General features: G+C 50.2%; 1 protein-coding gene across 1 annotated transcript; it reads right to left on the bottom strand.

Annotated features, from left to right (window-relative positions):
• Window positions 1-942: 942 nt before the first annotated feature.
• On the bottom strand, window positions 943-25,638 carry ARHGAP39 (Rho GTPase activating protein 39). The gene is made up of 10 exons (XM_054385413.1): window positions 25,127-25,638; window positions 14,491-14,571; window positions 11,482-12,889; window positions 8,888-9,449; window positions 5,356-5,448; window positions 3,382-3,455; window positions 2,127-2,326; window positions 1,598-1,689; window positions 1,344-1,513; window positions 943-1,137 (listed from the first exon to the last, which is right to left on the bottom strand). Exons 1-10 carry the CDS (start codon window positions 25,636-25,638, stop codon window positions 943-945), a joined length of 3,387 nt encoding a protein of 1,128 aa, XP_054241388.1.
• Window positions 25,639-26,104: the final 466 nt, after the last annotated feature.

The raw sequence follows: 26,104 nt of genomic DNA, 5'->3' as shown, positions 1-26,104 counted from the left end.
ATGATGGGAGCCAAGATGGGTCCGGCAGGAGCAAAGGAAAGTGATGGACATCGAGATGAGTCCAGCAGGGCCATGCAGAGATGATGGGTGTCAGGATGGGTCTTTAAAGGCCAGGAGCAGATGATGTGTTCTGTGTTGAGCCCAGCAAGGCCAAGCAGACCTGAGGGATTCTGAGACAGGTCTGGTGGTGCCAACACATGGTGAGTTGGGGCCCTGCCCAGCTCCTCCACCACCCCATGGTGGACAACCAACCCTGGGCCACAACTCCCTAAGGGCCCCCCACCAGCACCCACCCCTTGGTGCACCCAGCTCCACCATCAGATGCCCCCAGCAGTGTCTGTGGACTGGGCCTCTCCTGGCACTGGGATGCTCTGGTGCTTGATGTCCTATGTTCTCCAAGTGCTCGACACCAACTCAGCTCAGCACTGATGTCTTCTCCTGGCCCTGGTTGTCCTCCCTGCCCCATGGCTGCCCCACAGCTCTGCTCTCAGCCAGAGACCCAACCCCAATGGAGATGGTGGAGCTCCTGTTGATAGGGATGTGGTCCCATTAGATGGGTCTCCTCCATCCTCTTCCAACCTCCCTGGTCTTCCACATTGTCACCTGCTGCCACCCACAACCACAGAGGACACCCAGGATGGAGGCATCACCCATCCTCAAGGTGGATGCTGCTGTCCCTGGAGACCTCCAAAATGGCCGATCCCTCTGAAGAGGTGGGCAGTGAGATGGCCAGAAGGTCACCATGGAGCTTGAGGAACGGTCCCATGTCCTGCTGTAGGACAAGTTGGATGGGGACGGAGATGGGCACGAGCCACCTGGCACCCTCCTGCAGGGTCCTTGCAGAACCTCGAGGAGCACAGGTTCTGCGCTCCTCAACCCAGCTGGGGTCGGAGGGGAGAGGACTCCAGGGCGGGGCGGGGCGGGGCCAGTCGGTGGCGGCTGCTATAGGACGCCCTCCATGAAGCTGGTGTCAAGGTGCTGGATGAGGACGCGGATGAAGGACATCTCCTTGCGGGTGTTCTCGAAGATGATCCGCGGGTCGTCCGACTGGCAGCGCAGGCAGTTGGGGGCCATCACCATGGCCAGGTTATTGACGTCCATCTTGGTGACCGCCACGTTGGCCGGCTGCACGAACACCTGGGCACGGGAGGGGGAAGGCGATGGTGGATGAGGTGGTGGGAGATGGGTGGAGAAACCGAGCAGGCCTCCCAAGTCTCGGATGAGGGTCACCGAGGTGGTCAACCCCCAAAATCAACTTGAGGAACCCAAAACTACCTCAAGAGAAGCACCTGGGTTGGGAGGTGGCCCCGGGAAGGAGGGAGACGGGGAGGTGCTGGTGGTACCTGTAGGAAGCGGATGAGGTAGCACAGCACCATCTTGTTGATCCTGGGCAGAGAGTGGACAACCGCGATGGCTGCCTCAGGGTTCTCGTAGTGGGTGATGCACTGCTCGTAGAACTCGTGAGGGATCAGAGGTTCCTCCAGCTCCCGGTACCAGAGCTTCAGCAGAGAGGCTGGGGTGGAGAAGATGAGGAGATGTGAGACCTGCTGGATGAAGGACCTAATCTTTCCCCCACGTGAGATCTCCAAGGTCCTACCAGGAACGTGGGGGTCCTCCAAGCCGGTGGGGATCTTCCATTGATCCACCTGAAGCTTGAGGGCATTGACCTCGTCGATGTCACCAGGGACTCTGCAGGAGGGAAGAGATCTTGGTCCCCAGCTGAGAGATGGGGACCTACCCACAGGGCTTTGAGGTTCTCCTTGGTGCAAGTGGGGCTCAAGGAGAGCCAAGAGGGGACATCAGGTGGGGATGGAGCCATGCTGTGGCCCCATAGGGACATCTGGAAGCATTGTAGGGCTGGGGGCTGCCTGGAGACCGCAAGGTGACGATGTGGGATGGCACCAGAAAATGGGCATGACCCTGCTGTGGACAAGTCCTCATGGCCTTGGAACAAGGAGAAGTTGAGGGGCTTCTCTCTGACCCACAGGAGGAGAAAGACACTCCTGGAGACATAGGGAAGTGGCCAACTGCCCCATAACAAAGTGACTCATTATGGTTTCCTCCATGAGAAGCTTCAGGTTGCCACCATCCTGGGGGGATCTCCTTGCAGCTGGAGATGGCTTTACCTGAAGATGCCCTCGGTCTGGTCCCCGTTGAGGGCCAGGACCTCCTCAGAGAGGCGGGTCTGCACCCAGGGCAGCTGCCGGTCAGGGTACCGCTCCTTCTGCATGGAGATGATGTCCTGCAGAGAGCTACCGAACATGGAAGGGTTGAAGACGGCGTTCTTGGCGTGACGGATCTCCTCAATGTTGGGTTTCTTCAAGCCCTGGGAGAGATGAGAGGTCACCAGAGCTGTCAGGAGATGTGGCTGGTGTCCTCACAGCCATGTGAAAGTCCTACTGAATTCCCAGCACCCCCATGGCCAAGTTCCAGAGCTCAACCCCATGGTGTGATGATAGATGGAGCTATGGATGAACTCCAGCCAACTTGGCCAAGGTCTCCAATGGTGTCTGGTGGGAAGGTGCCTCCACCCACCATCTTGATTCCAGACCTGGAAACTCTCTGTGGTGCTTGGTGGAACCTCCATGCTCTGCTATGGGACCATGGCCACATTGGAGCATCTACACCAATGAGCCATGTAGGGAGGAGGACAACCCATGGCTCTGGGATGCTTCTGGACATCAGAAGCAGTGTGGTTGAGGTGGTGGCACCAGCACCTCTGGGTTCCTTCTCTGGTGGGGCAGGTGGCTTGGTCACATGGCTATGGCAGGATGGAGGAGGGATGGATGGAGCAGGTTTGTGTGGTGGGATGGAGAAGAGATGGACACAGTGGACATGTGCATGGTGGAATGGAGAAGAGATGGATGGAGCAGATGTGTATGGTGGGATGGAGAAGAAAAGATGGACACAATGGATGTGTGGTGGCATGGAGAAGAGATGGCCACAGTGGACGTGTGGTGGCATGGAGAAGACATGGATGCAGTGGATGTGTGCATGGTGGCATGGAGAAGAGATGGCCACAGTGGACGTGTGGTGGGATGGACAAGAGATGGCCACAGTGGACGTGTGGTGGGATGGAGAAGACATGGATGCAGTGGATGTGTGCATGGTGGCATGGAGAAGAGATGGACACAGTGGACATGTGTGGTGGGATGGAGAAGGTCCCTAGAAGGTCCCCAGAGGTCCTGCAGTGATGACCAAACCACCCTGGAGATGCCCAGAACATCCTCACCACAGACCTAGCCCAAGTTACTGCACTTTCTGCTGCTCTCCAGCTTCACCCCTCCTCCTCCAGACCCCATCCCTAAAGCCCAGCAGCTGCTGTGGTGGTCCTGGCTGGTGGGGTGGCCACCTTCTCCAAGCCCAAGGGTTGGACCATACCTTCTTGGCTCCTGTCAGAGCTGCCTTCTGCAGTTTGTTGTAGCAGTACTTGGCGTAAGTGCTGATGGCCACCCCTAGAAGAGAAAGAACGGAGAGGTCATGAAGTCATCACAGGGTTAGTCTTGGAGAGGTCATGACTGGTCTTGGTGGTGGTCTGTCCCCTGCCATGAAGGTGAAGCTCCTTGGGAAGGGTTTTGAGGAGGACAAGATGGCCCCTGACCCTGGCACCCTTCTTCTAGGGATTGTCCCTCACAACTCAACTTGCTCCTCAAGAGTCTCAAGAGCCTGGGAAGCCATGTCCTCCTCTCCACCATATGTGGAACCCTGGAGTCACCTTTGTTCCATCCTCTCTGGTGGCCTCTTGCTCACACTGACACAGTGTCCCAGCTCTTGGGGCCATGGCTTCCACCTTCACCTCCCCTCCACCATCCAGCTTCTCTTCCTGATGCCACCACTTCCACCTTCACCCTTCTCCTTACCATCCGCCCCTCCTCCTGACTGTTCAACTAGGAGATACCACTTCCAACCTTTGGAGCATCCTCATGCTGCCAACAGTCTCATGCCATGGCAGATGCTCCAACATCCTGCAGCCAAGAGCCCCAAGGACCTGGTGGTACTTTCTGGACCATTCCAGAAGATGGGGGATGTCCAGCGTTGGGTGACCTCAAATCTGGTGCCCCTCATATACTGGTTTGGACTGGAAGGGACCTCTGAAGGTCATCTAGTCCAACCCACCTGCAGTGAGCAGGGACATCTTCAACTAGATCAGATCTTGGGATGCAGCCCAGGAGATGGTTGGCTTTTTGGGCGGTGAGCTCACCTTGCTGGCTCATGTCCCATTTGTCACCTCCTGGTGTCCCCAGGTCCTTCTCCTCTCTTCGAACTTTCATCTCCTAGCCCATCTGATGATGGGGGTTGCCTTGATCCAGGTGCTGGACCTTGCCCTTGGCCTGTTTGAACCTCATGAATTTCACTTGGGCCCCACTCCTCTACCTTGTCCACGTCCCTCAGGGTGGGTCAATGCCACCACTCAGCTCGGTGTCACCTCTAAACATGCTGAGGGAACACTTGATCCCAACCTCTGTGTTGTTGACCAAGATATTGACCAATGACCATGACTGGTGGACACTGCTGAAGCCATTTCTTGAGGTCTTCCACCTCGCCAGCTCCAGCTTCTAGCCCTACCATCACCAGTGGCTGAGGTTCCTCATCTTGTGGTGGAAACCTCATGGAGCCTTTGTCCCTGAGGAACACCAGGAAAGGGGCTGATCCCAGGTATCCCCCCCCAGTGGTGGTGGCTGTGGTGCTGAGGACAATGAGTGTCCACCTTGGGGTCACTGAGGAGAACCTGGGGCAGCTTCTGAGGGGCTTCAAGTGGTGAGACACCGACCTACATGTTGAGGGGGATTCTGGGGTGTTCGGGGTTTAGTTGGGGTGAGTTTAGGTCTTTTGGGGGTTAGTTTGGGGTATTTTTTGGTTAGTTTAGGTGATTTTGGAGTTGTTTTGAAGTGTTCTGGGATTAGTTGGGAGTATTTTGGGTTATTTTGGGGTTAGTTTGAGTTATTTTGGAGTATCTTGTGATGTTTTAGGGTATTTTGGAGTTTGGGATGTTTTGGGGTGCTTTTGGATTAATTTGGGTGATTTTGGGGTGTCTGGGGTTAGTCTGAGCTATTTTGGAGTTATTTTGGGTGATTTGGGGGTATTTGGGGATGGTTTTGGGGTTAGTTTGGGTGACTTTGGGGTTGTTCTGAGGTATTTTGGGTTATTTTATGGTGTTTTGAGGTTATTTTGGAATGTTTTGGAGTTTGGCTGATTTGGGAGATGGTTTGAGGTATTTGGGATTATTTTGTGGTGTTTTGGGATTAATTTGGAGTGTTTTGGGGTTATTTTGGGTGATCTGGGGGTATTTTGGGGTTAGTTTGGGTGATTTTGGGGTTGTTTTGGGGTGTTTGGGTGTCGGGGTGATGGCCCTACCCTGGTGCTGCGGGCTGGGGGCTCGCGGTTTCTTTCTCAATTTTGGCTTCTTCTGGTGGGTCCTGGCAAGGAGCTCTTGAATGTGCCGGAAAACTGGGGCGGGAACGACGGGAAGAGCGGGAACGGAACGGGAACAGAACAGGAACAGCAGGGGTGGAAATGGAAACAGAAATTACAATGGAAATCAAAATGGAAACAAACAGCTGTGGGAGGACATTAAATACACAGGGAATAAAACATGGGGGGTAACAATGGAGATGGAAATAAAAAAAGGAAATAAAAATAAAAAAGGAAATAAAAATGGAAATTGAAAATGAAAGAAAAATAAATAAAGGTAGAAATATATAAAAAAGTACACTAAAATGGAAAATAAAAAGGAAATAAAATAAAAATAAAAATTAAAATTAAAATAAAATAAAAGGAAAATAAAGAAGACACTGAATAACAATAAAAAAGATTAAAGTTAAATAGATTGAAAATAAAAAGGAAAAAGTAAAGTTAAATAAACATTAAAATTGAAATAGTAAAAAGGAATTTAAACAAAACAAAAAATAGAATAAAATATCAATGAAAGTAGAAACTTAAAATAAAACCAAAGAAAACAAAATGAAAAAAAATTAAACAAAACAAAAAAGTAAAATCAACAGTAAGTAAAAAATGAAAACGAAATCAAAGTAAAATTAGAAGTAAAATGAAAGGAAAATAAATTAGAAAAAGGAAAATGAAGCTGAAAAATCAATAAAACTGCAATTATAAAGTAAAATGAAACTAAAGTGGAAATAAATCTGAAATAAAAGAAACTAAAGAAATAAAAAGAAAACTAAACCTCAAAAAAATAATAAAATAAAATAGAAAACAAATAAAATAAGAAAAATAAATGAAAATTAAAAGTGGAAATAAAAATCAAACTGAAAATAAAATGGCAATAAATCTAGAAATAAAAAAATTAAAAACTGAAAAAAATTAAAATAAAAATAGAAAATAAATTGAAGTAATAAAACTAAATAAAAATTAAAAAAATGAAACTAAATCAAGAAATAAAAATAAATGTAATTAAAATTGAAAATATAAAGTAAAATAAAAATTGAAAATAATCCTGAAAACTGAAATAAACTAAAACTTAATGAAAATGAGACTAAATAACAAGGAATTAAACCAAATTTGAAGATAAAAATAAAGCAAAATAAAAATTGAAACTAAAACTGAAATAAAATATGAATGAAACCAAATCTGAAAATAAAACTAAACTAAAAAAAATTGAGACTACTGAAATACTGAAAATAAAAATATAAAATTAAATTTAAATAAAATGTTACATTTAAATAAAACTAAAAATAAATGAAAATAAAACTGAAAATACAAAAGCAAAGAGCTGAAAATAAACTTGATATAAAATAACAATAAATTACAATAAAAATGGAAATAAAAATAATTGAAAAGAGAACAGAAAATAAAGCTGAAATAAAAATACATGAAAAAAAACCCCAAGAAATGAAAACTGAAAATAAAAAATAAAGTAATATCTGGAAATCAAACTGCAATAATAAAAATTAGTAAAAAACCCCTTGAAAGTAAAACTGAAATGACATAAAAATAAATTGAAACTAGAACTGAAATGAATTGAAAACTGAAAATAAAGCTTGAATAAAATAAAACCAAATGAAGATAAAACTGAAATAATAAAAAGAAATTAAACAAAACTGAAATAACATAAAGAGAAATGAAAACAAAACTGGAAATAAAAAGAAATGAAAACAAAACCAGAAATGAAACTGCAGTCAAAGAAAAATCAATGAGGATAAAATGAGAAATGAAAAAAGTAAAAGGAGTAAAAAAAAAAAAAAGAAAATAAAACTGCAACTAAAGCTGCAATGATACAACCGAAGGAAAACGAAACTGCAAACAAACATTCGATGGAACCCAAACTGGAACTGAAGGTGGCAATGAAAGCTGCAGGCGGCCGTGCCCAGTTGTCACCCCAGGTGTTGGTGCCCATCAGTCAGCTGCTGAGTGCCAGCGACAAACCCAGGGCCAGACTGCAGGAAAACGAACGGAGACAAATGGGATGGAAACAATGGAACCAGCGGGGCCGTGCTGGGGGCACTGCTGGGATGGAGCTGGCTGCAGGACCTCTCTGCTGCTGGGACCTTCTCCTGTTCCTCACCTCAGGTTCTTCACCACCGATGCGCTAAATCCAGTATGAGCTCCACACCTCTGCTGCTGCCCAAAGTGTCCTCAGCCACCCCACCTGGACACCTCTCGCTTGGGTTCATCTCCTCTGCTCCCCAAGCTGGGCAGATCCACCGTGGCTCCACATGTCTTCCATATCTGGTTCATGAGGAGCCAAAGGGCACCCAAACCCAACCAGAACAGTTTTTCTGAGACTTCTCAGTGAATGGTGGAAACCTGAGACCTCCTGGACCTCCATCTCTGCTTTACCCACCACCCACTTTGAGATGTCACCAACCCATGGGATGTTGGGATGCCCAGCCATGCCGTGACTTTCTCCACCACTTCACAGCTTTACCTGTGGACATATCAGTTGGATTCATCTCCTCTATTCTTCAAGATGAGCAGAACTACCATAGTTCCACATGTCCATACCTGGTCTATTAGCAGCCAAAGGGCATCCAAAACTAACCAGAGCAGTTCAAGCTCCATCTCCTGAGGCTGCTTGACCAACAACAGCAAACAGGGGACCTTGTGGACCTCCATGTCTGCCTCATCCACACACTGTGAGATGCCACCAACCCATGGAACTTAGGGATGCCCAACCCTCCTGCCAGGCTGTGGGTGGCCAGCAGGCAAACTCAAGGTAGATACTGACCATCCCTGTGTCCCTGCCAGACCCGGTCCTATCACCCATGAGATGGCATTAGCAGTTAAGAAGTGGGGATGGTCAAGGCGAGGAGAGGAGGTCCTACAATTCCTACCCATTTGGGATCAAACAGCCCAAATTTATCTCTTCTATCTACCATGACCAAAAACCATCTTGAAAGCTGGGGATCAAGCTGGTTCTCCTTCCAACATGGGGCTTGTTTTGATCCAAAGCTACTTGAGAATCCAGAATAAGCTTCTGGAGATGATGATGATGACAATGATGAAATCAGAACCATAGAATGATTTGGGTTGGAAGGGATCATCCTAGAGCAGCTGGACCTGAGGCTCATTCAGTCACCAGTTCCAATTCTCATTTTTATTCCATAAAGCCCAACCACAGAGGACTCAGAGGCCAGGACAAGTGGAAGGACCTCCCAGTTATGGCCACCCAGCATCAAGGTGACACTGAGCCTGCAGGAAAGGTGTCAAAGCTCATTTTGTATTGTCTCACACTGGACTTCCACATGCTAGGGAGGAAAAACTGGTGAAGGCACCACTGGGCTGGTGGCACCTCCTGGAGGCTGATAGGATGGGTTCCTCCCCACCTTTCAGAGAGCAGACTCATGAAGGTGAGGAGGAAAAGAGCAAAATAATAATATGGGTTCCAAGGTCAGCAGAAGTCAAAGCCACCAGGCAGTGGTTTCTGTCTTACCTTTGGTGTCATTCACTGGATCCATGTGCCTATAAATGTATCCTTCAAGGTAAGAATGAAATTTGGGAGTGGGTGGGAAAAAAGCCAGACAAATGGCCATGAGCTCCCAGCCCCTGGCCAGGCTCTCATAACGGAAGTTCTCGGTGGTCTGTCGGCACAGCTGGATGTAGAGCTCATCTCTCAGCCCCTGCATGCTCCAACCTTTGGTGGCGATCTCCAAGGCCACGTTGAGTTGGTCCGTCTTGGCCCGCCGGTCCCCCATGTACATCTGAATCAGTTTAAAGATCTCACAAGCTTCCTTCTTGACGTTACGGTCGTTGGTCATGATCATGGGTTTCTTGATGGACTCACTGCTCCAGGCCAGCATGTTGGCTATGGACACCTTCCTACGGAAGAGCCCTTGGGTGTGCTTGTTGAAGTGCTTGGAGGCCCAGTTCTCAATGTCCGTCTCTGAGGAGGGCTTCCGTAGGTTGAAGGTAGGGAAGACACAGCTGGCACTAGGCATCATGTTCCTGGTCTGTCTGCTGCTCTCGAACTGGGCGCAGGCACCGAGGTCCTCCGACTAGGAGACAACAGCCAGGCAAGTCAGTGTCAGTGGTGGCTGTCAAACCAAGCAACCAACTGACCCACCAACCAACTGACCCATCAACCAACTGACCAACCAACTAACAAACCATCCAACCACCAAAGCAAGCAACCACCAACTGACCAACAAACCACCCAACCAGCAAAGCAAGCAAGCAACCAACCAATGAACTGACCAAGAAACAACCCAACCAACAAAGCAAGCAACCAACTGGCCAACCGACCAACAAACCACCCAACCAACAAAGCAAGCAAGCAAGCAACTGACCAACTGACCAACAAACCACCCAACCAGCAAAGCAAGCAAGCAAGCAACTGACCAACTGACCAACAAACCACCCAACCAGCAAAGCAAGCAAGCAAGCAACTGACCAACTGACCAACAAACCACCCAACCAGCAAAGCAAGCAAGCAAGCAACTGACCACCCAACAAACCACCCAATGAACAAAGCAAGCAAGCAAGCAACCGACCAACAAACCACCCAACCAACAAAGCAAGCAAGCAAGCAACTGGCCAACCGACCAACAAACCACCCAACCAACAAAGCAAGCAAGCAAGCAACTGACCAACTGACCAACAAACCACCCAACCAGCAAAGCAAGCAAGCAAGCAACTGACCAACTGACCAACAAACCACCCAACCAGCAAAGCAAGCAAGCAAGCAACTGACCACCCAACAAACCACCCAATGAACAAAGCAAGCAAGCAAGCAACTGACCAACAAACCACCCAACCAACAAAGCAAGCAAGCAAGCAACTGACCAACAAACCACCCAACCAGCAAAGCAAGCAAGCAAGCAACTGACCACCCAACAAACCACCCAACGAACAAAGCAAGCAAGCAACTGACCACCCAACAAACCACCCAACCAGCAAAGCAAGCAAGCAAGCAACTGACCAACAAACCACCCAACCAGCAAAGCAAGCAAGCAAGCAACTGACCACCCAACAAACCACCCACCCAACCAACAAACCAATCAATCAAGCAAACAACAATACAATCAACCAACCAACTAACTGACCAACCAAGAAACCAACCATCCAGCCAACTAACCAATCAATCAGCTGACCAACCACCCACTAACCCAGCCAACAAACTAGCTAAACAACCAACCATCACAGCATCAAGAGGTCACTCCATGCTCACATCAAAAGCTACGTCCTCTCTAAGGAGCTGCTCCTCAATCCCTAAATCATGGGCAAGTGGACCCTGGCACCAATAGCCAAGGTGGGTCATGGCACTGGTGGCATCAGGAGGGAGGAGACCCGTGGTCCGGTAAGCGAAGCCACCCAGAAGCTGACTTGGTGGACTCCCTTTGCCTGGTCCCTCAGGCTTTGCAGTCACGGACAGAAGCTGATGGATTCTTCCAGCAAGCAAAGGACAAGTGGCTTGGAGTGCCACCAGTACTTCAGGTACCGGTGAGGAGACAACAACCCCCCCCTAGTTAACCCCTTCTCCCAGAGCATGTTTCTTCAGTGACCACATACCCAGGAGGAGGTTGGTGGCTCCTGCAATGCATGAGAAATGTGGATGTTGTTCCATCACAAGACATGGACCTGTTGGAGCAGGTCCAGAGGAGGCTATGAAGATGACGTGAGGGCTGGAACCCCTCTGCTGTGAGGCCAGGTTAGGAGAGCTGGGGTTGTTCAGCCTGGAGAAGAGCACACACATGGTGTGGTCCTACCCCAACCTGGTGTGGGATCACCATGGGACCATCCTGTTGGATTTACTGGAGATTTAAATCAGCTTTACCAGAAGAAGGAGCTTTAAGGAAGGATGGTGAGGACACCACACTGTCACATGGTGTAGTCCTACCCCAATGCAGTGTGAGATCACCCTGAGGACCATCCAGCTGGATTTACTGGAGGTTTAAAAAAGCTTTACCAGAAGGAGGAGCTTTAAGAAGGATGATGAAGACAAACGTTGTGGTCTACCCCAACCTGGTGGAGTATGCCACATTGGTGGTGAAGCCCCCCAATGCTGAAGACACCTTCTGAGGACGTTACCTGAGATGGATGCAGATAGGGCTCAGGTGAAGCCAGGTTGGTTTGGACGGAAACGCTCTTCTCCAGCAGGATCTGAGGGAAACCCAGCTTCTCAAAGGTGTTCCTCTTCCAGTGCTTGTTCTCCTGCTGCGCCAATGCCTCGTCCTCACTGAAGGCTCTCACCACAGGACCTGGCATGGGCAAAGGGAGGGCACCGTCGCTCTCGTAACCCGACCCATCCTTCTGGGAGTCCCAGCTGCTCCGTTGCTTCATATGGTAGTGAGCTTGTTGGGCTTCCCAAGCCAGGCGAGCTTGGGCCAAGAAGGGCTCGGGGAAACCCCGCGCCGCCTCCGCCTCCACCGCTTTGCTCTCAGTACGGTTCATGGGTGACCTGTTGGGTGCTGGAGCAGCTCGTTCGTCACCCAACATCTGCTCACCCAACACCTCCCGGTCCCCTGAGCCGTCGGTGGAGGATGCATTGGGTTCATGAGATAAGGAGGGCTTCCGGCTTTTCCTCTTTCTGGTGGAGGGTGAGTAACCGGTGGAGGACAAAGTGTCCTGCTGGCTGGACCATGACATGGAGTCCTCAGCCTGGGTCACTTGGCCACTTGTCGAACTAGGGCAGAAATCAGGTCCTTCCATACTGCTGTAGTCACCAGATTTGATCTCCAAACGTTGGTCACGGACCAGACAAGGGCTATGTTGAAGTGAGTAGGACCCACCAATGGGGTTGGGAGAATATTTGTGCCTCAAACCCGTCTTCATCTTGGGGCTAGAACCTGATTGCTCAACGTAGACCAACTGCCTGACATACTCCTTGCCGGCGGGGCTGTACTCCAAGCTCATGAAGCGGTCGGGACATTTCTGTTTGGTGAGGACCAGCTGTTGGTAGGGGGAGTTGGAGCTTTGTTTGGGTGACTGGAGGAAAGGATGAGGCTTCCTGATGGGTGACTTCTGTGGTGAACCAGCTTTGTAGCTTCCACTAGCTTCATATTGCATGTCCACGGGGGGTTCATCGTAGATGGGAGCTTGGTACTCCATGGGAGGTTCTTCGTAGAGGGGAGGTTCGTAGGCGTAGCGGGGAGAGGAAGGTTGGGACTCGCTGGAGTGTTTGCGGTGTTGGGTTTGGAGAGGAGAGCAGAAGGTGTCTCCTCGGCCAAGGAGGGGTGAGCAACTCCCAACGTGCTCAGCTCTCTTCAGGAAGGGTGATGGTTTCCTCTCTGGGAAGAAAACGGAGTTGTCAGCCTCTGGGGTGAAGGTTTGGAGGTTGGGTGATTGTTGGCCTCCTGAGGGCCGCCGTGAGCGGGTGCCCGGTGGGTTCTCAGGCGTGTAGCCGTTGCCCTGGTGCAGGAGGAAGCTGGGCTCGCGGTCGGTCACCTTGATCAGCATCCGCTCCTTGGTGCCGGCATTCCATCGCAGCGACGACGTCCTGAAGGGACAAACATCAGCCAGTGAAGCTCCCCTGTGAGCACAGATGAATAAACACCCCTGTACTGCTGTCCTGGAACCCCACCAAGACCCTCAGCAACAGTGGAACCACAGGGATTGACACACCCATGCATGGAATCATGGAATTGTTACGGTTGGAAGAGAATTTAAGATCACCAAGTTCAACCAGTGATCCAGCACTGCCAGGGCACCACCAAACCATGTCTCTCAGCACCACGTCTCCACAGCTTTGAAAGCCCTCCAGGGATAGGGCCATGAGGATGATCGGAGGGCTGGGGCACCTCTCCTATGAGGACAGACTGAAAGAGTTGGGGCTGTTCAGTCTGGAGAAGAGAAGGCTCCAAGGTGACCTTCTTGTGGCCTTCCAGTATCTGAAGGGGGCTACAAGAAAGCTGGGGAGGGACTTTTTAGGAAATTAGGTAGTGATAGGACTGGGGGGAATGGAATAAAGCTGGAAGTGGGGAGATTCAGACTGGATGCGAGGATGAAGTTCTTCACCATGAGAGTGGTGAGACCCTGGAATGGGTTGTCCAGGGAGGTGTTTAAGGCCAGGCTGGATGAGGCTCTGGCCAGCCTGATCTAGTGTGAGGTGTCCCTGCCCATGGCAGGGGGGTTGGATCTAGATGATCCTTGTGGTATCCTTCCAGCCCTGTCTGATTCTATGATTCTATGGGGACTCCACCACTGCCCTGGGCAGCCTAGGCCAGGCCTTAACAACCCTTTCCATGAAGAAATTGTTCCTCATGTCCAACCTAAACCTCCTGTGGGGCAACATGAGGCCAGTTCCTCTTGGCCCAATGCTTGGGACAAGAGATCTCAGCTCCATCTGGCTCCAGTCTTCTTTCAGGGAGTTGTAAAGAGCCAGGTCTCCCCTCAGCCTCCTTTGCTCAAGGCTGAACACCCCCAGGTCTCTCAGCTGCTCCTCACAAGTTCTCCAGACCCTTCCCCAGCTCCCTTGCCCTGCTCTGGACACCTCCAGCCTCTCAAGGTCCTTCTTGGAGTCAGGGGCCCAAAACTGATCCCAGGACTGAAGGTGTGGCCTCCCCAGTATCGACAGTACAGGGGGATCATTCCTGCCCTGCTCCTGTTGGCCACCCTGGAGCTGCTCCAGCCCAGGCTGCTGGTGGCCTTTATGGCTACCTGGGCACATGCTGGCTCCTCTCCAGCTGCTGCCACCAACCTCCCAGGTCCTTTCCCACCAGGCAGTTTCCAGCCACTCTGCCTCCAGCCTGGAGCCTTCCTGGGGCTGGTGGGACCCAAGGGCAGCACCTCTTGTCCTCCCATCTCCTCTTGTCCTACCATTTCTTCATGTCCTACCTTTTCCTCTTGTCCTACCTTTTCCTCTTGTCCTACCCAAAGGTCCCTTCTTCAGAGAACCACCCAAATACATCTTTGGGTTTACCTAAGGGTAGCAGTAAACCTAAACCCCACAGAACACAAAGGGAAGGAGATGGGGAGGAGGACCAGAAGACCATGAAGGAAACACCCATGTTCTCACTGCCCAGGGTCCCACACCCCCAGCTCACTACCAAAGCCACTTCAGAGCCCTCAGCCCTGCTGTTGGAGGAAAATGTTGGCTACCTGTAGTGGAGGAGTTGACCTTCTGCAGTGTAGTCCCGATAAATATCGTAGTCCTTCTCAAACACTCCGGAGGGCGATGAGCTGCAACACAGCAACAGTGAACAAAGGGTTACCAATGGTGGCTACCATGTGTCCACGTCCTAAAGCAACATCTCCTTCACTTTAGGATTCATGAAGATGCAGCTACAGAGATGGATGATGACCAAGACCTCCATGGTTGTGTTCTCTGGCTTCATTTCAACCTCCATAAACTCCTTAAACCACTCCTAGCTGTGAGGAGCAGCTGGAGAAATGCCTAGATAGATCCATCTTGGATGGAACATCTCATGGTTTTGTCCCACCCATGGTCCTTTCCATGTGCAGCCCTTCCTCATGCCTCAAGCATGACCTACAGGTCACAAAAGAGATTTCTTACTCCTCCCAGATGGTGAGAGCTGAGACAAGCAGAGGTGACAAGTCCCAGAAAAGCCTTTTTGGGGCACATTTTCATCTACTGTGTTGCAATTGATTCCTTCTGAGCTTATTCCCAGGAGATGGAGAAGGTCACAGCACCAACAGCTACCAACCTACTCCAAGAAACACTTTACCTGATTGGAAAAACATGGATAAAACCATATAAAGGTGCAGGACAGCATCTAGACATTACCTTTTGGACCACCACCAGCTTAAAGTCTCTCCTAGAAGAGCAAACCCACCCTCCATGTTCATTTAGCCATCACAATTGGCCAGCAACCTAGATCCATGTGAAGACCTTCCAGCAAGAGATGGGACCATGAATTAATCTTCATCTAAGGACAACACCTTCCATTACTGGTCTATTTTTTTGGCCTTCATGGTGGAGATCAGCTAAAAACAGGAGGAATGGAGGAAATCAGGAGACATTTGCCCCAGCTTGGAAGAGAACAGCAAACATTTGGAGAAGTAAGGTGGGTTTGAGGAGTTTTGGGAGGAAAGAGCACTAAAATCTCCCCCCACCGTGCACATAAAGAGGTTCAGACTCATAAAATCTGGACCAGATGTTGGCTTCAGAAGAAGAAAACTGGAAAAGAAACAAATCTTCTTAATAGGATTGGCCACCAAAATTGTGCTCCAGCGAAGGGCAATCAAATTAAGCTCCTGTCGAAGCTAATGAGACTTCTGAGCCCTCAAATTATGGCTGTGGTGAGGAGCTTAATCCCTTTTTCCTCTCGAGTGCACACGAAAGAGAATTTCTCCTCCTCCCACTCTACGACATCAGGTGTCTTCTGAAGAAGAAGGCACCAGCTGCTGTGGCTCCAAGATCATAGAATCAGAGGATTGTTTGGGTTGGAAAAGTTCTTAAGATCATGGAGTCCAACCATTAACCCAGCACTGCCAGGTCACCACTAAACCATGTCACTCAGCACCACATCTACATGGCTTTGAAAGCCCTTCAGGGATGGGGACTCCACCACTGCCCTGGGTAACCTGGGCCAGGGTCCCACCACCCTTAAAATTGAGAATATCTTCCTCATACCTGATCTAAATCTCCCTCTTCCAGTTTAAACCCATCACCCCTTGTCCTATCACCTCAACCCCCAATGAAGGTTCTTTCCTACCTTCCTGTAGCCCCCTGAAGGCCTGGAAAGCCACCAGAAGGTCCCCCTTCTCTTCTCCAAAGCGAACAACCCCAACTCTCTCAGCTTGGCCTCACAGCCGGGGGCATCTAGCCCTCAGATCATCTTTGTGGCCTCCTCTGGACTTGCTCCAACATGCCATGATGCTGGACCATCTTGCCTAGACTGTGACTGTGCCAAGAAAGTTTGGTCCAGATGATCCTTGAGGTCCCTTCCAACTTTATATTCCATGGTTCCTTCAGGGCGCAGGTCACCTCCTCTGGGTTGGAATAGACCTTTAAAGGCCACCTAGTCCAGCTCCCCTGCAGTCAGCAGGGACATCTTCAATCAGAGCATGTGGCTCAGAGCCCCACACATGACCTGGAATAGTTCCAAGGATGGGGCATCTCCCTTCTCTGGCCGATCTGGGTCAGGATCTCACCAACCTCATTGTTAAAATTTCTTCCTTTTCATCTCAGGATGCTGTTGGTTTGACCTTTGTCAAAGAGAATTTGTAAGATCTTGGCTTAAAAACTTTGAGACAGCAACTTCTTGGGGCAGTAGGTGAAGGGTGGAGGACAAACACTCCATGGGAAGCTTGGCCACAAGGAATCTAACAATGTTTTGCTTAAATATTCAATAGTTGGCAAGCCTACTCTTGGCTCTCCAGCCAGCTCCACGCCTGCTGCTTCCATCAGCTCTTCATTCATGCTGAAATCTCAGCAAGTGACTTTTAATGACCCCCTTGTCTTGGAGAAGCAAGAGTAGCCAGCTTGGCCACCCCTGGGGCTGTGTAACCACCCACAGATACCTGTAGAGATGCCATGATTTGCTTCCACCACGCTGCTGCTGGGCATTGACGTTGGCTCCAGGCCAAATCTTTGCTGTCCTGTGTCTCCATGGGGTGGAACTGCTCAGCCATCACCTCCATCCTCGGTGGAGATGGTCCAGATGATGCTGAGCTGGTGTGGAACAGGGCTAATTACTGCTGATGGGAAATGGAACCCCTTGAGATGAAGGCAAGGAAATGAAAGTTGGATGAGAGGGGAGAATTGCTGCCTACCTCCTCCAACCAGCTGGTGTGGAGGATGTGACACAGAATCCCTGCATGGTGGGGGTTGGAAGGGACCTCTGGAGCTCATCCAGTCCAGCCCCTGTGCTAAAGTAGGGTCACGCACAGCAGGCTGCCCAGGTGGGTTTGGAATCTCTCCAGAGGAGAAGACTCCACAACCTCTCTGAAAAGCCTGCTTCAGGACTCTGTTTTCTTTCAAGACAAGTTTCTGCTGATGGAACCTCCTGGCTTCTAGTTTGTGCCTGGTGCCCCTTGTCCTGTCACTGGGCACCACTGGGAAGAGTCTAGAGCAGGTTGCTCAGAGCCCCAAACAACTTGACCTGGGATGGTCCCAGGGATGGGGCATCTACCACCTCTCTCACCTGCTGACTGCAGGAGGTTTGGACTAGATGACCTTTGAAGGTCCTTGCAACTCAAACCATTCTATAATTCTATGATCTGTAGGAGCATCACATCAGGAGAAGCATTGCATCTGGAGCTGCCTTTCACCTCCAGCTTCACTTGAAGCTGGCAGCATTTGCATTTTTCCCCAGTGGAAGCCTTCTTCCAGCTGGAGTGGAGGACATTTTGTAGGTGGTGTTTTTTTTTTCATTAATACTCAAAAGTGGGGATTCCAAAGGCTCAAGGATAGACACAAGTGATATGGCATAGTGGTGGACTCAGGAGTGATAAGTAAGGAGTGGTGGACTTGGGTCTGTTAAGCTGGGTGGTAGACTTGGCACTGTTGAGTGAAGGGTTGGATTTGGTGATTCTGAAGATTGTTTCTAACCAAGGTGGCTCTTCAGGATGCGGTTTAATGGCCACGGTGGTGTTAGGTCGATGGTTGGATTCGATTGGCCTTGGAAGTCTTTTCCAACCAAAACAATTCTATGGTTCTGTGAAAACCATTCTCTAATTCCATGCTCCCAAGTTTCCTTCTGGCATTTTTAGCACAGGAACCTCTGGTAGAAAAGGAAGCATCTAATAAATTAAACCCCTGTAAATGAAGTTTTATTTTCTCCTCCCAGAATAGGAGGTGACCTCCTTTCACCATGGCCTGAAGAGGAGACCTGCTCTGATGTCTAAAAAAGAAGGGAAAGTGGTTGGACAAAAATAGCAGGAGCTTGGTGGCAGGACCAGGAATAGAAATGAAATCCCAGCTCCCTAATCCTCTGCCGTAATCATCGGCCCGCGGGGTCCTCATACTCTTAATTACAGCCAGCGCTGCCCCTCCAAGGCCAGGGATGGTTTTCCTTGCTGCTTACATAACCTGCATTCTGGGTCTCACCACCTACGTAAGCTGCAGTAGATAAGTATGGCCTAATCCCAGGGTCCTGCTTGACAGCAGGCAGTGGAGAATTGGAGGAGAGGATATTAAAAGGGAAGGGGCCCTGATTTCAGCTCATGGAGTTGTGGAATTGTTTCAGTTAGAAGGGATCTTTAAGGTCACGGAATCCAACTGTTAACGCAGCACTGCCAGGTCCATCACCAAACCATGGCCCTCAGCACCACATCTTCATGACTTTGAAACTCCTCCTTGGATGGGGACTCCACCACTGCCCTTGGCGGTCTGGGCCAGGCCTTGATAACCCTTTCCATGAAGAAATTGCTCCTCATGGCCAACCTAAACCTCCACTGGGGCAGCTTAAGGCTATTTCCTCTTGTCCTGTCACTTGTTCCTTGAGAGAAGAGACCAACCCCCACCTGGCTCCAACCTCCTTTTCTCCAGGCTGAACAACCCCAGCTCCCTCAGCTGCTCCTCACAAGTTCTCCAGACCTTTGTCCTTTGTCTCCCTTCTCTGGACATGCTCCAGCCCCTCAGTGTCCTTCTTGGAGTGAGTGGCCCAAAACGGAACCCATGATTCATGTCCTGGTCCTGGACAATCCCTGTCCTGGTCCTGCTGGCCACACTCTTGCTGATCCAAGCCAGGATGCTGGTGGCCTTCTTGGCCACCTGGGCACACGCTGGGTCCTCTTCAGCTACTGCTGAACAACACTGCCAGGTCCTTTCCCACCAGGCAGTTCCAAGCCACTCTGCCCCCAGCCTGGAGCCTTCATGAGGTTGTTGTGACACAAGTGCAGGATCCAGCACTTGGCCCTATTGAACCTCATCCCACTGGCCTTGGTCCATTGATCCAGCCTGGCCCAGTCCCACAGTAGAGCCTCCCTACCCTCAAGCAGATCAACACTTCCACCCATCTTGGTGTCAGTTTGATCACAAGATGAGTTTCTGGGAGTCAAGACTCCCAGAATCAAGGCTCCTAATTACAGGGGTGCTGGACTAGATGACCCTTAAAGGCCCCTTCCAAACAAAAGAGTTCAGTGATTCAAGGAATTTCTTTAGACCCTTGGGCAGAAGACCCACCACCAATCACAAAACCCACCCAGAAGTGATTCAACACTTGAGTTTCTCCTAACAAGGTGAGTAGAAGCATCTGTGAAACCATGAAATCTTCTCTCCATACTTAACAGGAAGTGACGATCATTGGCAACCTACAGTAGATGATCACAAGGGGTCACTCATGCAGCATCTGCATGGATACCCAGCAGCAGAAACATTGGTTAACCCCATGAGTTCTGTGATCCTCAAGACCTGCTTTGAAGTACCATGAGAAAGGCAAAGGAAGTCATGCATGGAACAGACTGTTTCTGTTGGAAGGGACCTACCACTAATCATCTAGTCTAACTGAGTTGGCTCTTTGACCATTAGGAGAACTTATTCATAGATTTATAGAACTTTTTGGGTTGGTAGGGACCTTAAAGATCACCTAGTTCCAACTTCCTGCCATGGGATCAGGTTGCTCAAGGCCTCACCAAGCCTGGCCTTGAACACCTCCAGGGAGGGGCTCATGAAGCCAGCATCAGTTGACGGTGATGCCAAGCATCAGCAGATGAGAATCTTGTGTGGAGAGCAAGAGTGCTGGGCTTTGGTTAAGGTATGGGTGGGAATGACCTCAGAGAATTTGACAGCAGAGATAAACTGAGAGAAGCTGCTGGAAGGGGAGGAGTTTGGAGCTGCAGCTTTGAGTGCAAGCTCCGTGCGAGGCGCAATCTGCTCGCAGTGTGTGGCAGTGCCGAGAGGAGGACGTGTGACCTGCAAAGTGATTTCCTGCAGAGGGCTCTTGGCTTTAATTACAGTCTGCAAGCCCATTCCCACCCAGCCTCCCCGTGCTGTGGACCATGTGAACCGTGATGGTTCCAATTAGTGTCCTCCCCTGGATGACATCTGACAAGGTTCATGTAACTGAGGGTCTGATGGGAGCAGCAGAAGAGTGTGAAGCTGGTGGGGGATGCCTGGAAATCATTAAAGCACCAAAAAAACCTTCAGAGCAACTCGACTGGGTGGGTTCAGCTGCTTGAAAGGGGCTGTCTGGAGATGGGAACAGGAATCAGAGAACCATTTCGCTTGCAAGAAACCTTTAAGATTATCAAGTCCAACGACTAACCCAGCACTGCCAAGTCTACCACTAAAGTCTACGGCCCTCAGCACCACATCTACACAGCTTTTCAATCCCTCCAGGGATGGGGACTCTACCACTGCTCTGGGCAGCCTGGGCCAGTGTCTCAGAACCCTTTCTATGAAGAAGTTGTTGTTCATGCCCAGCCTAAACCTCACCTGGCACAACTTGAGGCTATTTCCTCTTGTCCCATCACTTAGGACAAGATAGCTCACTCCCCAACTTGCTCCAGCCTCCTCTACAGGAGTTTCAGAAAGCCAGAAGGTCTCCCCTGAGCCTCCTTTTCTCCAGGCTAAAGAGCCCCAGGTTCCTCAGCTGCTCCTTACAAGATCTGTGCTCCAAAATAAGCCTCCAAAACAACCTCAACTCTTCAGGAATATCTGAGCTGGAGAATTGTCATGTCAAGAGGAGACCTTAGACACTCTTCAAACAAAGCTCTTCAGCAAACAGAGATGGGCTGAAGGTTTGGCTTCAGCCTTCCCATCACTCTGAATGTCCCCTCAAAAGACCAAGCCTGATGTTTGGCTTCCAGGACTCAGTGTTGATCAATATCTAAAAGCTGGGGGACAAGAGGATGGGGTCAGCCTCTTCTCAGTGGTGACCAGTGACAGGACAAGGGGCACTGGCCCCAAACTGGAATCCAGGATGTTCCATCTGAACAGGAGGACAAAATTCCGTGCTATTGAGGGTGCTGGAACCCTGGAGCAGGCTGCCTAGAGAGGCTGTGGAGTCTCCTTCTCTGGAGACTCCCACCTGGACATTGTGATCCTGGGCAACCTGGTGTGGGTGCCCCTGCTGGAACAGAAGGGTTGGACTAGATGATCTCCAGGGATCCATTCCAACCCCTACCATCCTGGGATGCTGGGATTCTGTAAAGCTTCCATGTGCCACCTCTCCCTCGTGAAGCAGGGCTAGAGATGCTGCCAACTGGGCACAGCCAAGTCCTCCATGGGTGACATGGAGTTCCAAGGAGGAGGTCCTCTCACCATTTAAAGATAAGCTGAGGGTGAGACAGCATCAGTAAGCACTTCCTGCTGGGAAGCTCTCTACTTTTGCTGATCATCAAGACAAGCCTGCTGTTGAGATCCCAAAGATGAGCAGATGCTCACTGAGTTGAGACAACACAACAGCACTTCCCACCATGGTCTCCAGAGATGGATCCAGCTGCTAATTATAGCTCAGTGCAAATCTCACCTCACCACAGCAGCGTCAAACAAGCCCAGTGAGACCCAAGCTCTTGGCAACAGCACATTCCCTGTGGATGCATCTTCCATCTGCATGTGTGATGGGACCAGCCCCAGCTTGGGCCACCACTGCACTAAGAACATGAGGAATGGAGTGAGAGCAGCCTCCACTATTTCCTACCAAACATGATTCTTCAGTCTTTGGGTCAGGGTAGGGTGTGGGGCACCTCTTGAGTGAAAACAATCAAGGAGATGGTGTTTAGAGGTGGAAAGGAAGAGTTGGTCAAGACTTGCCCACTTCTCTTGACCTCCCTTTTAGGATGAGTTCAGGATGGAAAAATTCAGCCAAGAACCATCGTAAGACTCAATATTATGTCCTTGGAGCACAAGATTCCACCACATGATCTCTAGAGCTCCCTCTCAGCCTTGGTTCTTCTATGAGTAACAACCAAGAACTGGAAAAACATCTTTCCTAAATTGTCCTACCTGTCCATGAGCCAGCAGTGTGGCCTTGTGGCCAAGAAGTCCAATGGTCTCCTTGGGTGCATGAAGAAGAGTGTGGCCAGAAATGAGAGAGAAGTTCTCCTCTCTCTCTACTCTGCCCAACTGAGGACACAGGTGAAGAACTGAGTCCAGTTCTGGACTCCCTAGTTCAGGAGATACTGGGAACTACTGGAAGGAGTCCAGTGGAGCCTGGGAAAATGCTGAGAGGACTGTGAGGAGGGAAGGTTGAGTGACCTGAGGCTGCTTAGCCTGGAGAAGAGCAGGCTGAGAGGGGATCTGATCAATGCTCAGCAAGAGCTAAAGAGGACAAGAGGATGGGGCTGGGCTCTTCTCTGTGGTGCAGGGACAGGACAAGGGGCAGTGGGCACAACTGGAACTCAGGAGGTTCCACAAAGCCTCTTTGATCGGAGGGTCCAGATCAGGTTGCCCAGAGAGGGTTGTGGAGTCTCTTTCTCTGGAGAGATTCCAAACCCACCTGGATATTGTCATCCTGGGCAACCTTCTGTGGGTGACCTTACTTTAGCAGGGGGTTGGACTGGACAACCTCCAGAGCTCCCTTCCAAACCCTACCGTGCCTCCATCTGCAGAAGTCCTCATGAGTTTAGATATCTCAAGCCCCACCAGGAGCTCCTGGTTTGTCTCTGCTGTCATGCTCATCACCTGAAACTGCTTTCCAAGGTTTCAAGCCTTGGACAAGTTCAGAAGAACACTGAACAGAAATCTTATTCTTTTTAGCTTGTGCTCATGGTCAGAAGCTACCAGTGAATCTCAGAGACACCCTGAAAGCCAAGAAGCTCGAGGCACTGACGCCTGACCTGCCTCTGCCCTCTGCAGCCTTTGATTGCCACCATCAAAATCAATTTTTAATTTCCACAGCTCCTATTTGGCTTCATCTGTCCCGAGTCTGAGGACCAGCCACTGCTGCTGATGGAACCTCTGCATCCCTGCAAGCTTTTCCAACACAAGGAAGTCCTTCTCCTTCATGTGCTTCACTACGAAAATCCCAACTGGATAAGACCTCCTCTGGTCATCTAGTGATGGGGCTGTGGAGCAACCACCCCATCACAGCATGCCTGGCAGATGCCTCCACCCACCTCCACGCCTATTCCACATGGATCCAGCACAACACTGATGTTTCTGAAGCTTTCCACCTGCTCCATCCCTGCTGCAATTGTCACATCTCCCAGGTTCAACCACATCTCCCTTTCCAACCCACAGCATCTTCCCTTCCAGCAGCAAAGACCATCCCATTTCTGGTGGGAAAGACATTGCTTCTGCAGGAAGAGCTCCCTCATGGAGAGAGCTGCTGGGATGGAGGGCTAGGGTGGTGACTGTACCCCTGTAATGGACACTGGTCAGGCCTCACCTCAGATATTGAGTTCAGTTTTGAGTCCCTTACTCCAAGAAGTACACTGAGGTGATGGAGGATGGTTTGGGCTGGAATGACCTTTAAAGCTCATCTAGTCCAATACACCTGCCATGAGCAGGGACATCTTCAACTAGATCAGGTTGCTCATCCAACCAGGTTGGATCAGGCCCCATCCAGCCTGGCTTTGGACACCTAGAGACATCCAAGGTCAAACTTGCTGGAGCCCTAAGCAACCTGATCTATTTGGAGGTGTCCCTGATCACTGCATGGGGGTTGGACAAGGACCTTTGAGTGTCCCTTCCAACCTGATGATTCCATGGCTTCCAGGGATGGGGCATCTACCACCTCTCTGGGCAAAGTGTCTCCCCAGCTTCATGGTGAAGAATTTCTTCCCAACATTGAATCTAAATCTCCTCTCTTTTAGTTTAAAGCCACCACCTCTTGTCCTATCACTTGTGGAAGGTCCTCTCCATCTTTCTTGTTGGTCCAACAGAGTCATCTAGACATGCCCACCCATGTCTGCCCGCAGAAAGTGCCACCCAGCTCTGCCAGCATCCTTGTGATTGAACATCAAAACCATCCACCTCCCCATACCCCACCTGCCTTGGGAGGTGCGCTCTCTACACTCAGAGATCTTATCAGAGGACCTTCCAAGAGCTCAAGGAGATAAAGCCTACCCTCATGGGCCAGAGGCGTCTTGAGGTGCCACATGAAAGCACTTGCTGAGCTGGGAGTTCCTGTTCCCATCCTACATGCCTATGAGATCACCTGGCCACAGTTTCTGTGCAGCAGCTTGTTATGAGCAGAAGCTGAGCTGCTGGTTGTTCACTGGTGACACTGGTGGGTTGCTCATGTTGATAGGAGACATCGTTTAGGAGACTACAAACAGATTTAAATCATGAACCACCTGGTTTGCGGCTTGAAAGCTATCAGAGTATGAAGCAAAAAGCATGGAGCAGCACTGGAGACATCTCAGAACGTTGTCCATCTGCTGCTGGACCTTAGAAACTCAGCACTAACTCATTGTTCATTGGAAGCTTCTCCTTTCCAAGACAAATCACCTCTGTGAGAAGCTCCACGGACCGGTGGGACAACCTCCTGGCTGCAGCATGAATCATGCTGCTTTGGTGGGGAGATCTTATCCAGGAGATCATTTCAATCAACGCCACGCTCTACACTCACATGGTTCAGAAGACAAGAAATATTTCTCTAATGAATCTTTCCAGAGGAAACATCTAAATTGTCCCTCACATGGAGAACCACCTTCCACAGACACTTCTGCTCTTCCTCCTGGGATTGTTTTGTGGAGGAGCAAACCCAGCATGGTGCAGAGAGCCACAAACCATCCACAAAACATCTCTGCAGAAGAAAGATCTCTGGTCTTGGCTCTTCCACTGCCCTGGAAGTCCACCAGCCTGTCTCAACTCACCATTTCATTGCACCAACCCATCACCAAGCTCCACCACACGTGCCAGCAGAACCAGCCTTGCTTTTACCTTTCCGTTTCTTCTTTGACCACGGCGTACTGGCTTGACTGGCGACTTGACCTCTGCTCCTGGACCTTCTCACTCCCCTCCAGCTCCTGCTCCAAGGAGGAGCTGGTGCTCCCCTCCCTGCTGACATTGCTGCTCCTCCCGGGGCTGTTCTCCGTGGAAGCCCTTGGTGACTCCGTGTTCTGCTTCAGGGTTTGCAGCTTGGCCAGAGGGATGATGTCGCAGTTCTGCGGTCGGTGCCACACTGTCCTCTGAGTGGTGGCATTGTAGTAGTAGAAGCGGGAGGTGTTGGGATCGAAGAGCTCCCACCACTGGTTCTCATTGGTGCGTTTGATCCTCACCCCGGCCGGGGGGTCCCAGACGCACTCCCCGGTGATGAGGTTGGCGTACATGCGCTCCCGCGTTCGAGGCTCGATGATTTCCACCCATTCCAGCCTGCAGGACGACAAACACAGAGAGAAAGAGACCGCAGTTAGATCAGCTTGGAAGGTTCCTTCCAACCCAAACCACTGCATGAGTCAATGCTTGCAGTGCAGGATGGAGAAGGAGGCAAGTGTGGGTGGGGACACCAAACTCTTTCTCCCTCCCCCATCGACACTGGGTCACAGAGTATCTTTGCTTGGAAGAGACCTGCAAGATTATCCAGCCCAACCACTGACCCAGCACTGCAAGGTAACCACTAAACCATGTCCCTAAGCACCAGGTCCACACACTGTTTGAATACTCCAGGGATGGTGACTCCACCATTTCCCTGGGTCCTGCAGCACTACTGATACTGAATAAAGTATCTCCAAAACCATCCCTGTTTTTTGCAGCTCCCAGAAGAATTTAGCAGGTCAACAAGCCAGCTAAGAACATCTACCCAAGGTCACACCACTCCAGCTCATGGCTTCCACCTTGAACCCTCCATGTTTTAGAACCTGAACTCCTCAGAGCATGAACCTGGTGGCTGCAGCATGATGCTGGCAGTTAATCATGGAA

Source organism: Indicator indicator, chromosome 12 (genome assembly GCF_027791375.1).
Source record: "Indicator indicator isolate 239-I01 chromosome 12, UM_Iind_1.1, whole genome shotgun sequence".
NCBI classification, from domain to species: domain Eukaryota; kingdom Metazoa; phylum Chordata; class Aves; order Piciformes; family Indicatoridae; genus Indicator; species Indicator indicator.
Note: the sequence above shows the minus strand (reverse complement) of the source record. Positions and strands in the feature narration are given on the sequence as shown.